The 16,787-nt window shown below is 38.8% G+C and overlaps 1 protein-coding gene across 4 annotated transcripts in view; it reads right to left on the reverse strand.

Moving 5' to 3' along the window:
• The window catches only part of TBC1D14 (TBC1 domain family member 14), a 75,195-nt gene that overhangs the window by 5,173 nt on the left and 53,235 nt on the right, over nucleotides 1-16,787 (reverse strand). For 3 of the 4 annotated variants that reach the window (XM_074904470.1, XM_074904471.1, XM_074904473.1), the window contains 4 exons: nucleotides 16,512-16,583; nucleotides 15,058-15,186; nucleotides 11,985-12,094; nucleotides 2,135-2,393 (listed from right to left, as the gene is read on the reverse strand). In XM_074904470.1, coding sequence (XP_074760571.1) covers nucleotides 2,135-2,393; nucleotides 11,985-12,094; nucleotides 15,058-15,186; nucleotides 16,512-16,583 — 570 coding nt within the window. Of the gene's footprint in view, nucleotides 1-2,134; nucleotides 2,394-9,373; nucleotides 9,524-11,984; nucleotides 12,095-15,057; nucleotides 15,187-16,511; nucleotides 16,584-16,787 lie in introns of those variants that run through there. The other variant, XM_074904472.1, reaches the window with a different exon arrangement.

Here is a 16,787-nt window from a genome sequence, read left to right on the forward strand (position 1 = left end):
TCCTCTGGGAACTAGTGCTCCTGGTTAGTCAGTCCACCTAGGAGTTTATATTCAAAATGGTGTATCCATCACTCTTGACATCCATTTTGCTAATTTGAAAAGGTATTTCCCTGCAGAAAATACATGGATAACACAGCAAAGCATCTGACTTCTACAGTAGCAGTCACAGTCAGAAACTTATCTAGCTAGAAGCAAGACAGACTACTCAGGCATACTGTGTGGGACTTATACCCAGCACTCCACTTCTGCAACCAAGTCACACACTACCAAAAGCCTGTCTGCCCTAGAAAAGCCAAGTTCAGGTTTCTGAGTACAAACTCTTCCTGGTGAACCTTAAAGACAAGAGAGGTAAGAAGCCGTCACAGGCAGCATCTTAGTAAGAGAAAACAAATTCCCATACCCTCTTTGTCTTGTTAATGTTTCTAGGTCAGTTCCAACAGTGGTACCTCAACAACTGAGCAGTCCCAGTAAGTGCACGACATGAGCAGACTCATAGCCCCTACCCACATTCTGGCCTGGAAAAGGATGACAGGCTAGAGAGTGAACACTCTTTCCTGAAGGAAACTTACTCAGCAGCGGAACCACCTGGTGAAGAAAGCCAGCTGGTGCAGAAGCTAAGATAGGCAAGATGTCAGCCAACACCAACCCCACAGCATGCTCACTCTCTTTGAGATGTATTTGCACCACAGTTCAGCACTATTTTTTCTTCAGTTTGCCACAACAAGCAAAAACAATCTGGCAAATTCCAGTGTAGTCAAAACAAAGATGATGACGAGACTGAGGAAGACTGCTTGGGCTAAGTTACTTTTAAGTCCTCCTCCTGTTGTGATAATCACCACTAAATCTTCACATGTCACAGACTGAAAACCACTGGCTAAGAAAGCCTGTTACCTGGGATACTTGGCAGAATGGGACCCCTATATCTCCTTCTCTACAAGGGAAGCAGCAATAGGCTTGAGAATTCATTTGGCATGTGACCATCATCCACACATGACATGTTCAAAGAAAGTGAGCCCTCTGAACGAGGAACAAGACTGGGAGTTTACTGGTAGACATGCTACTGGCTGAAAAATGTTCTTGAGGGTAGAAACACAGCTGGATGTGTACGAGCAACTTACGACCAAGACCAGAAGGGAAATGCAAACTAAACTGTGAGGAGAGCCATGTCAGAGAGGAAGTGCTGGCAGTGTGCTGCTCTTAGCTGGGCAGCACAGGTTGTGTTCCTCCTTATATGCAAGATAAGGCTCAGAAGGCTACAACTGACTCCTACTGTGAAGGTTAGAAATTCTCATCTCAAATAGCAAGCTGGCAGCCCCCAGCATCTACAGGCAGACCATTACTCCAGGGAAGAACTATAAACATCCATTTGCAGCTGAATTGCCATAACCACTATGTTTAACATCACCTTTCAGTTTCACTGCAAAACAGAATTTGGGTAAAATGGGCAGAGCTCTATTACACCATGACCATGAAGCAGGCTGTATTACTGCTTCGAAGAAGAAAAAGTTTCCACTCCAAACGCTGTGGAGTACATTTGACCTAACTCTTCAGCATGAATGGCTGTTACACCCACTTAATGATTTCCACATTCAGATGACACACTTTAATCTTTTTTCTTTAAACCGGAATTTAGCTGAAATTACAGTGATGAGACACAATTTCTGAAATAATGGCTTCAGTGCTAAATTCCAATAAAGAAGTCAGAGATACAATCGCTTCTGTACAGCCCAAAATTAAGCAAAATAGATCCTCAAGAATATTAAGATGACTGTATGATGTGTCCTGACAAACTGTCATCTCCTCCCAAAGAGTGAGTTTCTGCTTTTAAATATCTAGTTTTAGTGCTGCCAGCAGCCTTTATAATTAATAAATGTAAAAGCTGTGTGATACTTCTTCAACACCACTCAACATTTCAATGCTGAATGTTGACTGAGCTCTCCCTTTCCAGAGGAGAGTAAGCTCAGGGAATCCACTCACCTGAATGTACACTAAAAGCATGGAGTGAGCTACATAGTCCTACCTACCTATAAAATCAAACACTAGCTCTGCTAAAACGTTCTTCCAGGTGTTGCCAAACCCCATTTTCATGAGTACAGTACAATCATCTGTTATCAAAGATTAACATTCTCTTTACCTGAGCCCATTTTTTGTTTCTACTTTGCATCTGAATGGCAGCAATAGATGTGAAGAATTCTTCTGAAGGCAAGTCCTCTGGTAGCTTTGTTAAAAACTGGGCTATATGAATGAAGTCCATTTTGGTCAAAATATCTTCAAAAAGTTTTAATATTCCCAGGGCTGTCCGGAATAAGAACTCTTCTCCATCACGGCAGAACACATCCCAGACACGACATGCCAAGTCTAGTGGCAAAGATTTGCTGTACAATGTGAATATCCTGAAAAACAGAATAAAATTTTCAGAGTTACTGAATAAGAAAAATTTCTTAGATACTCACAGAAGTACACAGATTGATCATCAGTAAGTTTGAGGCTTCTCAAATAAACCAAGTTGGGTTTTTTTAAATTTCAAAAGTACTTCTATTAGTTGCAGCATACCAATACATGAAACAATATAAAAATGTACAACCATTAAGGCTTCCTATTATCAATCTGGGTATCCAAGTTCAATTTTCTTGGATCACACCAGAGAAACAATATATGTGGTTTTATGATGGACATGCACTCGCCACAGGTCTAATCAAAGGCACATTTAATCACTGCTTCGATGCTGAAGATTGATGCAGTTTTAGCTTTGAGAACACAAAAAGCTGAACCTTAAGAAATACTGCAAAGGAAATTTTGTTAATCAGATGAAGGAGATGTATAAAATTAACTCTGTGTTCCAGGCTTGATTGACTAGCAAAGTAATAATAGCATGAGTTTTAGAGAAAAGATCAGTTTAAACTCTCACGAGTTGAGAAACAGGCAACATGTCCAGAGACAATGTGTAGATAGCTGTGGTAAGATGGTGGCTCAGCGTGCTTGGAAAGATGTGATCCCCAAAGAGTAAGGGTAACAGCAGAAGCAAGAACCTCCTCCCAGTTGCTAAAACTGTATTTTCATTGACTGCCAAGATCACATTTCTTCTTTCATCAAAATGCTGACAGCCTTGCAGCCAGGAACACGAAGATGCTCCCTACTCCTTCCTCTATCCAACACTTTGCTACAAGGCAGAGCAGTTTTCATTGCCTCTAACAACGTCATAACAGCAAGTGAAGAGATTTCAGTTTCCTGGAATCACATTATAGTATACAAGGGAAAAGAGTTACAGTGGTATTTTTCCTTCAGAATTTAGAGAGAACATTTCTCCACAGGTGCACTGCATAGAAGAACTCTACAAAACTGCAAATAATTATTGCTCCAGCAGAGGTCAGCAAAGCCTCAAATTTAAATAAAACCTTTCCACATCTTTTAAAAGAAAATTTATTTTCAAGTATGCCGAATCAAACAGTAGTTCTCTTCTGTTTAAGGCTCCCCACTATGCCCTCTGATTTTTTTATTTAGGAAATTTGGGGTTATATTAAAAAAAATAATGGCACATATATATATATATATGTATACACACACATATATATAGGTATAGAATATGAATGAGTATATTTTCACAGCAAATTCTAATAATCAAAGGTTTTCTGCAGTATCTGCTTTTTACTATGTACAATTATTTGAATGATGCGTCATCAAGTATCCAGATTCTCTGTCAATCAGAGCACTTTAGGAAAACGAAAAAATATGTTCATTTTAGCAAGCAGCAAGATGAAACTAAACCATTTGCACAAATTCAGGTGACAAGCAAACTGCAGGTTTGGTATCCTTAGCATTTTACTTTTTTCTGTTTTTACATCTCATTGCAATGTTTTTATCACAAGTGGATATTGTTTAAATTCTGTTCTCCAAAAAGCTAAATTAGAAGTATAAATATAAGCAAATTTTTATTTGAGTCTGGATGAAAAAAAAACCACTATTGTTCATATATGTATTTTGCATACATACGTGAATGTATAAGAATAGCACAAGCCCCTTCTTTGGGTTGCAGCTTTGTGTATACTTTAAACATTTTTTTACAGTCACACAGAAATGTCTTGCTACAGAATACCTACACAGCAGAGTTAAGACTTTTTGTCTGTACATACACACACAGGAAACAGCAACAGCTTTTCCATTTAAAAAGAATAGTGTAATAGGAAGCAATTCAACTGAGTCCTTTCCTAGTCACCAAGTAGCAGGCAAACACTCAGCCAGAAACTAGGCCTAGTTAGACAGGTAACAATGCCCATTTTTTGGATCTGTTTTTATTCACAAAAGCTATTATTCTGTTATGATTCAGGCCTAACCTGAATAACACATGTACTAAATCTGCAACTACGCAGAAAATTAACTGTCAGAAAAAATAGTCAGAACTATTTATCAGAATGCTACTTTTTGTAGGAAAAGATTTACTTGCATCAAAAAAGCTGTCACATCAAATAAGGTATTTGACACTGATCTCTTCATAATTTGGAAGGAAGTGCAATTATCAGGAAATCCACAAGGCAATTAATTTTTATTAATACTTGCATGGAATTTAATGCTGAGTCCTAAGAATGGAGACTGGGCCCCCTAGAATAAGCAATGAAACAACCGTAGGATTCATTATTGATAAGAAGGATACAGCATTTGCTCCCTTCAAACATTTCCTCCAGAAAGACCTTTTTTTTTTTAGATATCTGAGCTACTGGTCTGAAACCCAGCTGAAATTTATTATAGTAATAAAGCAGCTGCTAGACCAGAACAGTTACAGCAGCAGCACAGCACACTACTTGCACATGATCTGCTCTCACTGTACTGCAGGATGATTTTCCGTCTGCAGCTCTCTTCCAAAGCACTAGAAGTTCCAGGTGCAGACAACACAGCTAACTACCACAGAGATGTCCAGTGTCAGAGTGATGTAAACGCAGGCTACTGGCTGCTATCTGTTTGGAAGAGGGAAAAAACCTGAAGTGCCAGATGGTCCTGCTCCTCCCAGCCCTGCTTACAATGAAAGTGTACTTCAAAGGTAGATACATGAAATCCTGGCTGGTTTGCTACTCAGAGGGAAAGCGTATGACCATAACGTTATCAAGAAAGCACTGTTACCATGATAATCACAGGCTCTGTGCTTTCCTTCCTTTGTTCCTTCTTCCCTCCTTTTTTCTCTTTTCTTTCTTTTATAATGAAAAAAATTCTTCATAGGCTATCATTAGCAACAGCACTGAAGACAGGTATGCCAGATTCTGGAATGACAACTCATGCACAACAGTGCTGATGCAAATCAGATCTTCTATATTCTTGCACTACACATTCTTTTCCCATGTCTGTAACAGCACAAAAATATTTCTGCAACTTCTGAGTTCAGCTGTGGAAACTGATGACCTAATCCAGCTTTTTAATTTATTCTTGGATCCTCCCTCCTCCATCCTGGTACAAATTTTTAGTTGCTACATTCTGTATCAATTTCAACTACATCTGCTTTGAGACAAAGATTGCATCTTTCTAAGTGTTCATGCATTACCGTATTGTATAGTGGCATCTCTGTTCTCATTAGCACCTTTAGAGTTATTGCACTAGGCTTGTTGGTAACCGTTTATTTAGTACAATTTAAAAATCATTACAGTTTAAAAAAAAATTGGAAGCATACTTTGTTTCTTATTAGAAAAAGAAAAACTCAAATATTATGTACTAAACACTGACTGCAACCGAGCAACTTCTTAGCACTCACGGAATCTGACTGCATTGTAAAATGTATCAATATAATACAAATACTGTGTCAGTTTCTGAGCAATTTCAATCAGTCAGAAGCACCCGAAAAGCCCTGCTCTCTCACCTAGGACTGCTACACAGCAGTGCAACATTTCACTTGATTTTACCCTAACCTGCAGCAACATATGGATGCTCACACTGTAAACTGGGCTGAAGACGGTGATGTTTTGGGGTCTGGTAACAACTCCAATACAAAAAATCTGGATGTCACCAGAAACCTCTGGACAGAATTACAGTCCAGTTTTTCTTTTAAAAGGAGGCATGCAATTTAAAGCATCATCTCGAGCTTTGCTTTTTGGGGGGTGAAGAGTTACTGGCATGACATGGACTTTGTTTTTCTTAATGTAACAGATCAGAAGCTTAGAAATACCTCACCAGAGGTGCCCACTACAAACATCCACACAAAGTGGATTAGACCTTTATCACAAGCAAATGGTATCCATAGAAAGTTAGTGCTCACAGACACAGCAATACTAAAGAACCATTGATCAATCCATCAGTACAAACAAAGCCCTTGGCTGTAATTATTGCCAAAATCAGTTTTCTGAGTGGGGATAAAGAGGTGTTTGTATAGCAGCAGCAGGCCATAAATAGACAGCATGTGTCCTCTGCAAATCCGCATTCTGCTCTGCTCACAAGAGCGTGCGGTACATCAGCTGACAGAGCTGAGAGGCCCAAACTGGGCTATTCAGACACACTACTCCCCCTCTATTCTCTGTGAACCTGACTGCACGTTGCTCTTTACACCACTCTCACACTTGATTCTCTTTATAGTCTTAAAAAAAAAGTAAAAACCTGTCTAGCTTTTGAATTCTTACCATGAAATTTATCAGTTGAATTTGGGGCTTGAAGCACATGGGTCCTTTTTAAGAGATGCCTGCCTTCTGGCAGGTATCCACTGATAATCATGCCACTGTAGCTTTTAATGAAATTCTTAGGTCCTTGGCATTTGCCCATCACAGAAGGCAGTGGCGGAACTGAACTGGCAGGGGAGCTCCCCTCCCTAAATCCTCTATGAGCCCCAAGAAAACCCAGAGCAGCACTGCATCACCTGCATAGTTGGGCCCATCTATATGCACAGCATTTCTTTTTCTTGGAATGTATTCACTCCAACAAATGATTTAACCATACCAATTTTACTGCCATTCCCTGTGGCACTGGTTACAGGAAGCAGCACAAAGGAGACTAGTTGATTCCACTGTAATTGTGGTAGGAGCAGGAGGGTTTCCCAGCAACTGGTCTGTGTAGCACTGGCTACTGGAGCCCTCCCAGAGCTGGCAGCGACTGAGATTTACTGCACACATGCCTGCACAGTAACCATGCCAGCCACCCGAACAGCAGCAGGCATCCCTCTGGAGCTCAGAACAAAGGCACATTTAAATAAAAGTAATGTTGGTGGATCAAGGCTGTTCCATAGAGATTTTTACCTACAACCAAAAGATCTGTCCAGAGTGACACTGTACCATATTCTTTCCTGACTTTAAATGCACTGAAACCACATTTTTATTGTTCCGGAAACAGTTCTGGTTTTAATGGAGTGGTATCTGTACTACAGAAAATTCACTGTCAGACATGACCACAGGCAGCCTTATAAACAACATTTTCCAAAGTCCTTATCTTTAATAGTTACTCATTTGTGCGAACACAGACCCACCAGATTCTTCCTTACATCTTTTCTATCTTAGTTACTCACTTGTGCGAACACAGACCCACCAGATTCTTCCTTACATCTTTTCTATCTTATTCTTGAAAGCAACAAAAGGACAGCACATATAAAGTCCAATTCACTAAGTTTCCAGTAGCCATTTAAAAAAAAAAATTAAATCATCTTCTGCTTCAAAGTATTTTAAAGTAGAAAGTATATATATATGTATGTATATACACATATGTATACATATACTTATATACACATGCACAGACACACATATACTTTTAAATATTATACCTAAATCCTACACAGTTAAATACCAACTCCACTGTCTAACAAAATTAAAGACAGAGTGGGACAAGCTGTCTAGCTCAAGACAAGTGTGAAAAAGTTTAATATAGGATTGGGCAGGACTACCTCAACTAGCCTACATTCCTGCGCAAGATCAGTGTTGTGACTCCCTAGGGATAAGGAGGAATGCAGTAAACTGTCCTTGGGATTCAAATAAACAGCTTTAATACGGATGCAGGTAGTCAGCAAGATATGCTAAGGGTTGCCAGTCCATTCGTGCAAAGACCTGGAGAAGCACCATCCGCAAGCACTCCTGACAGAAGTTTCTTTCAAGTGCTCTTAAGAATGCCCACAGAAGAAACAAAAGGGAGGCCCCACACACTCAGACGTCAACACTTCAGTTCTTTGCTCGTAAGTCAGGCATTTTTTTCTTTTTTTTAGCCTATAAATGTGCCTAGAGAGAATAACTGATCACATAAATGTTTACTCAAGAAAATACAATAAAGACTAGTCTATCAAAGCAAAATTGATGAGAGGAAAGTAAACCTTCAGTGTTCCATCAAGTCTTTTTCTAAATCTCTCACTTCTGGTGTTGTTCCTCAGGATTTCTTTACAATGTAAACTTCAAAGTTAGAAAACAAAGTGATAATAACAGGCCTGCACCATGAAGATACTCGTTTTTAGTCTCTCCTACATCAAAAAATGCCCTTATTTACAACAGCATCATATTAAACTAGTAATCCATTAAAGATGATAACCTGGTGATTTTAATGTTGTCTATCCAGTTATTCTCCAGCACATTTACAGTCTTTCCATTCTGATATCGCTTTTATTCAATTGCATCCTCCACACACAGGCTTTTCACAACACTGAGGTGATGTAAGTTCAGTATCTTTCCTCTTATCATTGAACATACCAGTCTCTAACTTCTTCCTTCCCTTCTATCCTATTTCAGTATTTTTTCTAGCATCTTCCTGCTCTGTGCATAGATGTTCAGTTTAATATTCTCACCCTTCAGTCATAAAAATCCTTCCAAATTTCTTCCATCAAATGTTCGGAGAAATGAGCCTATCCATTACACAGTCCTCATTCTCCTACTCATACTGCATTAAAATTTAATCCCAGTGTAAAAGCCAAGTCAAACAAAGCCCATGTTACGCTATCCTCTGTGCAAGAGGCATATGAAAATCAAGGAACAAAGGCAGCATGAGGCCTGTACAGATGAACAAGAACCTCCTGACAACTCAAATACAAAAAGGAAGCATACAAGAGGCTGAAGGAGGTGCAGATGACCCTGGAAAAAGACAGAAACATTGTCTGACTATACAGGGAAGGTGCTAGAAAAGCCAAAGCCTGTCTGGAGTTGAATATGGCAACGGATGTTAAGGACAATGAGAAGGGGGGACATTAGCGGGGAAAAAAAAAAAGACTCAGGAAAACACAAGCTTGTTGCTGAACAGGACAGGGACCTTGGTGACAAAGGACATGCAGAAGGCTGCTGTCTGCATCTCAGCCTAACCTTCAGGAATCCCAGATCCTCCAGACCAGTGGGAAAGCCCAGTGCAAGTAGGATCATATTAGGGAACATTTAAACAAATTTGGCATATACAAGTGCATGTGACCTGGTGAGATACACACGTGAGTGCAGAGGAAGAAGTGTCTAGTGTCATTAAGGCCCTCCTCAATTATCTTTGAAAGCTCCCAGTGGGTCAGAGGAGGTTCCCAAGGACTAGAAGAAAACAAATGTTACTTCTATCTTCAAGAAGGAGGATCCAGAGAAGTACAGGCTGGTCAGTCTCACCTCTGTCCCTGGAAAAGTAATGGAAGAAAAATTCCTGAAGATCATTTCAAAACATATGATGGGCAACAATGTAATTGGGAGAAGTCTGTATGGATTTATGGAAGTAAAATTGTGCCTGACCAGCATGAAAGCCTTCTACAACAACATGAGGGGAGAGCAATGGATATTGTTTGTCTTGATGTTAGCAAGGTTTTCAATTCTATATGCCATAAAACCCTTGTTGATTAACTGAAGTATGGACTAGATAAACGGGACAGTGAACAGGACTGAAAACTGACTGGAACTGCCAAACTCAGAAGGTTGTCACTAGTGGCATGAAGTACAGCTCCAGGCCAATCCACTGGTAGAGTACTCCAGAGTTTGAACTCATCCAATACTTTTAAACATCTTCATTAAGAACCTAGATGATGGGTTTGACTGTACCCTCAGCAAGTTTGCAGGTGATACAAAACCAGGAGGACTGATTGATACACCACTCCATAGGGACCTTGAGACACTGGAGAAATGAGCTGACGTGACTTCATTAAGTTCAACATAGGGAAATGCCCATTCCTGCACCTAAGGAGTAAATAAGCCCAGGTACCAATACATGTGGAAGGCCAACGGGCTGCAAAGCAGCTTTGCAGAAAAGGACATGGAGGTCCTGGTGGACAACAAGTTGAACATAAGCCAGCAACATGTCTTTGCAGCAAAAAACGTCCACAAACTCATGGGCTGCATTAGGAACAGCACTGCCAGCAGGCCAAAGCAGGTAATTCCTGCTCTTTACTCAGCAATGGTGAGTCAGCTCTGGACTTCCCAGTACAAGAGAGACATGGATTAACTGCAGCAAATCCAGCTTGCCATGATTATGATTAAAGGAGTATCTGATACACAGGAGAGGCTGAGAAAGCTCATACGGTGTAGCTGGGAGAAGAAATAGCTCAGACCTAAATGTGTAAAAATACTTGATAGGAGGCCATAAAATGACAGAGCCAGACTCTTCTCAGTTGTATTCAGTGAAAGGACAAGACCCAGTGGGCACAAATTGAAATACAGGAAATTCCATTCAAACATTTGAAAATAAAAAACTTGTTCACTGTGAGGGTGGTTGAACAATGGAACAGAATGGCCTAGAGAGGTTGTGGAGTCTCCTTCCTTGAAGCTATTCAAAACCCAATTAGACAAGGTACTGAGCAACCTGCTCTAGCTGACCCTGCTTTGAGCAGTGGGTTTAAATTAGATGATCTCCAGAGGTCCCTTCCAATGCCCCAGCAATTCTATAAACGTATGAAAACTCATATATTCAAACTTCAAACTGCTGAATTGGACTGAATCACTTTAAATGGATTTTTGTCCAATGATCAGCAAGTTACCCAGTGCTAACAACTACGTCTTAAAAATCATCAGGGTACCAAGAGCTTGGTTCAGGTAGAATTTCATTAACAGTACAAATGCTTTCCAAAATAATAACTTATGAAGCTCAGAAAAAAAAATGCTGTTACTACTGGAATTGAAACTTCTACTAAAGGTATTTATTCAGACACCTGAAAGCAGAAGATGTTGTCAACAATTTAAGGGCAAGCCAATTTTTCACAAAAGAGATTTCATATCATCCTAAAACTGCCAACAAAGTCTTGCTTGATGAGGAGACATTTTCGTTGCCCCAAACCAAAGTCTGACACACACAAATGCAAATACTCAATTTGAAGTGCCTTATACCACACTGAAATTTGGTGGGAGCAAAAATAAGATCCTTGTCTTTCTTTCTAAGGAAAAAGGTTCTAACTACACTAGAACTAAAAGGGAAGGCAGTTTCACCAAATAAAAAGACTGTAATTGTCTGTCTGCAAAGTGGAATAGGTGCAGTAATTAAAAAAATGCCCTTTAGCGACTCAATTGGACTGCATCAAGATCAGTTTTTAAACAACCTGTACTGGGATCCTCTAAACAGGATCTAGGACCACCTAACATATGAGTGAGATACTGCCCAGGAGCCACAGTTAATCCTGCCAAAAGCCTAGGTGTTTGCTTCTTGGTTTTTGTTGTATGGGCAGAAACACTATGTTTTAAGTATGCTTTTCCTGTTCTGTGCAAGAGGACAAACAGTAGCTTTCAAATGCAATACTAGCAGTACTGCCCGGATATACACCCTTGGTACACACCTGTATATAAAGTAGAAAAACTAACAGATTTTCTCAGAAGATCAATCCAAACACACACTAAATATGGATAAACACTGCTATACAGCTGTATTTTAAAATAAGCTTCAAACTCAACAGAAGTATAATAATAAAGGTTAGGCAAATGTTAAACATCACAGAAGTATGTGGGAATGATCTGGATTGAGAAACTCAAGTACTGAACAAAAGATAAAGCCTTTATCTTAAAAGAATACTACACCAGGTAAGAGCACTTCAGCTTCTGTCATGAATACTGACATGGAGCTATATGCCAGTATACACATTCAGTATACTTCCAATGTCTTACCAATCAATAAGATAGATGTCTGGAGTTAAATTATTCTTTTTGAAGTGAGCAAATAACTTTGGCAGATTTTCTTCAAAGAATACCTCAAATGCGGCAAAGTAAGTCAACATCTGGGAAAATACAATGGGGAGAAAAAGCAGTTAGCTATACTCATAGCTTTAAACGTATTACATGTTGTTGGTTTAACACCCTTCAAAAACAGGATTATATGAGTTACATGATACAATAAAGAGATAAACATTTACGTAAAGGACAGCATCTGCAAGCACAAAGAGTTTAAGATCCACCTATATACTGCTCTCATACTAAACAATATAATTACTGTTTTGGGTCTTGGCCAACTTCCTTTGGAAAGAAAAATACCAGCAGGAGATAAGTTATATGCTGATTTCCAAAAAGAACTATGATATCAGAATGGTGCTTTATGCTTGTGGCAGTAATTTAATATTATACTGAATAAAATCCAAGGCTCAATGGATTATAAAATGAAATATGAAACTAAAATAATTTAATAGTCCATGGCAAGAGTGAAGAGTCCAGTTGGCTCCAATGATAAATCATATTCTAATACCAAAGCTTCTTTTTACCATACATTTTAAAATTAGATAATAGCATTTCTATTGCAAAGAGGGAAAGACGAAGTTCACAAAAAAAATAAAGGCAGAGATCAAGATAAAACACATACATAAACAGATTGTAACTCCCATCTGATATCGTAACCCCTGAACTGTACGCTTTTAACAAAAAGACTTTCATAGTATTTTAAAAATTGAATATTTAGGTCAAATTTCATAACAGAGGGCACAGAAAATCTTTCAATCCAAGGAAGAGTTAAAAACAAAAGGCTTTTTCAGCTCAGTCCTGCCCTATCCTCTTAATACTATAGGGAAAAAAGCTAAGCAGAGTCCTTGAATGACTCAGTAATTTTAATTATAATATCCCAATAAAAGCAGTAAGGAATGGCTGTGATTTCTTCAAAGTATGAGCTGTATCAGTATGCCTCTCCCCAAAACACCATGACAGTAAAGGGAAAAGAGGAACCTTTTAGAGCCTTTTGTCTGAAAACCTTTTAAAGGATGACAGATTTGTTTCCCAGTTTTTTAAATGTCCTTACAGAAACTTTGTTTCATCTGAATGAAGTGACAGATGGTGGACAACCTTCATTAAGAATGGCAAACAAAAATTGAGCTCGGGAGTCAGTAAGAGTGTAAGACTTCAAAACTAATCAATCAGAGATGGGTGTATAGGTGTATGCTACAGCAACAGTCATAAAAGTTTAAATGCATGAAATCCAAGCATCACATGAGATCTGTGATTATAAAGAAGGAAGCAGGTAATGCAACAGACAATCCTACTTCCAAAATGATCGTTTACATGCCAATATCATGGTGAGAGAGCTCTACTAAAGCATTTCAGAAGTACTTCAGAGAAGGGATCTTACACATAACTGCTACAATCACATCTACTAATAGTAATGCAGGCAGCTCTATTAAAAATGTAATAGCAGTTCAGGTATTCAACAAGACATTTACTTAGTAGTAATTAAAAAAATTTCTAGTTTAATGAAACTATAACCAACACAAGAGATCAAGACAAATCAGCATAAATTACTATTACTTCAACAACTAATTTATGCTGGTTTGGATTTTTAAAAAAAATTATTATATGTTAAGACAAATTAGCATTTGGTTATTAAAAGCTGTAAAACTGACACAAAAAAATGAGGGTCATCTACTCCTCATCTGCTGAGCAGATCAATGTATTAACCACAGGAAGCCCAAACTGTCTTATTTTATGTCTCACCACTCTGTTTGAAATACTAGGTACAAAGTTTTCCTTGTGGTGTGAATCATGGCTTTGTAATTTCCACGATATGTTAATATTCTTTCATGCGTCACCATCTCTACTCTTCTATAAGCATTCATTTATCATGTAGCCTTTATTTAGCCAGGCTAATGGAACTAAATGACACTATCCAAGAGCATAGAAAAAAACACTATTTTAGCTGAAAAAGAAAAAATCTTTAATTCCAAAATCTTCTTCACAAGAACCATATTTACACACTGAATGCATAAGCATGTTCTCTTTTTCCAAGTACAGTAATGGAGATGACTGATACTGCTTCTAGGAATGCTGTCTGCGCTGTGGTACATCTCATGGGCATTTACAGCTGCTGAGATTCAGGGGCTGCAACAGGGAACTACATACTGCTTTTCAGCAGGAAATACTGATAGGATCCCTAGTATCCTACTCTTTAAGTAGCAAAAGTGATTGTTGTTGATGTCATCCATTTCCTTGCTTTGTTTTTCCCATTTGAGTTCTTGAGAAGCAGATCCTATTTTCACAGTGTTAAAAGGTAAATAAGTGAGAAAGAAATACAGAATGCCATATATTTTACAAAAAAACCCTTTTAAAGTAAACTGAAAGCATTTCAGGAGATGTGTCTTGTTTTGCTATGGTACACAAGTAGCCCAGTGTACATGAGAACAAAGAGTTTTAGAGACTCCAGAGAGAATCAGGCAACCAGCTCCCACTAAAGAACGGAGGGGTCTGCTCATCCGATTGCCCCAGACTCTTTTTCAAACACAGCTGCTACAATAAGAGATGGGTAACCTGGTTCCCACTACAAATCTATTTTTAGCAGTCTATTACTTTGGGATAAAAAGCATCTTCAAGACACTTCTAATATTAAGGTGTTTTCAGCTTTCACCTACAACGCTCCATTTGAAAAAATATCTACAATATTATTCTCATAACTATCCTCTGAACATCATAAAACACTTTCATTCACTTGCCAGTTCAAAAAGGTTAGTGGGGTGGGTTTTGGTTAGGTTTGGTTTTTTTGAGAGGGGGGTGCACATGTGTGTGTTGGGGTTTTTTTGTTTATCAAGTATGTTGCTTTAAAATAAATTCTGACTTACTTTCAAAGCTACTGAGCTGTGCTGGTTTTGGCTGGGATAGAGTTAATTTTCTTCATAGTTGAACCATGACATTAGCCCACTATTTTTTTTAAAAAAAAACTTCTCCTACACATATCTACAGCATGTAGATTACAGTTTTCTTGCATACTTACAAGGCCATGGTCCACACGGAAAAACGCCATCTGACAGGGTTTATTTAAAAGGTTAGAAAAAGCAATGAAGGCATCTGCAGTATCCAAGTTCAAGATCAATACTGCTGCTATGAACGACATGCCCTGTACCTGAAAAAAGAAGAAGTGTTACTGTTCAGCAATAACTGTATTATTCTTTCAAGAATACTGACCCATTTTGTCTTCATAATCACTAGTGTTTAATGCACTTGCTAAGTTGCTGAATTTTGCAAAAAGTTCAGAAAGGCAGGATTCTTTAACCCACATGACCCTCTGGTATTGAATGTTCAGAGCATGGAAGCTAATGATGCCCATGCTGCCTCCTTTCAAAGACTCCAAGTAAAACTCCTAAGACAGGCTAGGATGACAGCACTTTCAAATACACAGAAGATTTTTTTGATGAATAAGTTGTTTCTAAGTAATTTCTCTTCTCCTAGGGATGGGTCAAAGATATCTTTATTTGTGAAAAGCTGGACTAGGGCACCAGAGACAAAGCCTGCTCTTTCCTTTTTCAATTACCAGCAGCTACAGACAACTGCAGACTGCAATGACTCATTTACAAGCAGTAGCATTTTAAGATTAAGCTCTTTCATTTACCATAATTTCATGATGCTGTTGCATTTTTCTACAAAGTATGCTATGGAATCAATGCTGAATCTAGGCAAAGCTTGCTCACTCAAAGGGTGTAGCACTGCCATTGCAGAGTCATGTGGACCAAGGTGTGACAGTCCTTCCTGCAAACCTGAGGAACAAGCTCCTTCCCAACACAACAACAGGTTCCATGCCAAATGAAGCACAACACCCAATCTGCCCTTCTCCTGGTTTCCCGGCAGTCACACTCAGCAGTTTTTGTCAAGCATCGCATGCTACTCAGAATAGGAACATTATCATTCTACATTTGCCTTCTCTAAAACAAGTGTTCCCAAATAAAGAATAAGCTCCTATATGTATGTCCCTGCTCTGAGAGAAAACACTAAATGAATTATCTGAAATCCACTCCGTCCTCTCATAATCGCTACTTCAAATACTTCAAGGGAGCTCATGTAGCCTCAATAGACATTGCCTTAAAGGCTGTTCCAGAAGCTCACAGTGCTAAGGCACAGAAATGCGTATCAAGAGGAGAAAGATACTCAACAGAAGAGTCTCAGTAAGACTGCCATTAATAACAGTACGTACTCCAAAGGACCAATTTAACTACATCTTCTGACTCCAGTTTTCAAGCACTACAAATATGTACTTTTGAGTTTTCCAATTAACCTGTAAAAAGCTTAAATCTAGCCACAGAACCTTATATACACTTCTCAAGAATGTACTGGAACAGAAGAAAGCACGCAGAAACTCCACAAGTATTCACAAAATCATTTTACACTGGTCTACAAAGGACTGATTAACACAGTCCTCCCTCCCCACCCCTGAAAAAAAACCTCTTCACTTACATAGCCCACATCAGGTCTGTAACAAGTATAGGCTCCTAAAATACTGTGCAATGTGTCATGGTAAGGACCACCCTATAATTAAAACAAAAACAAGACAAGACATCCAAGTATATAACAAACACGTTAAAAAACCTTCAGTGCTACAGACAGTATCTATTATTTCTGATGGACACACTAGTTTCCCATGCAGCTTTGAACAGCCTCAAGTCTTTCAAAATAATTTTAGCTTTAAAAGCACTGAACAGCCCTCCATACCATATTTACTACAAATGCATA

This window comes from Athene noctua, chromosome 4 (genome assembly GCF_965140245.1).
Source record: "Athene noctua chromosome 4, bAthNoc1.hap1.1, whole genome shotgun sequence".
Classification (NCBI taxonomy): domain Eukaryota; kingdom Metazoa; phylum Chordata; class Aves; order Strigiformes; family Strigidae; genus Athene; species Athene noctua.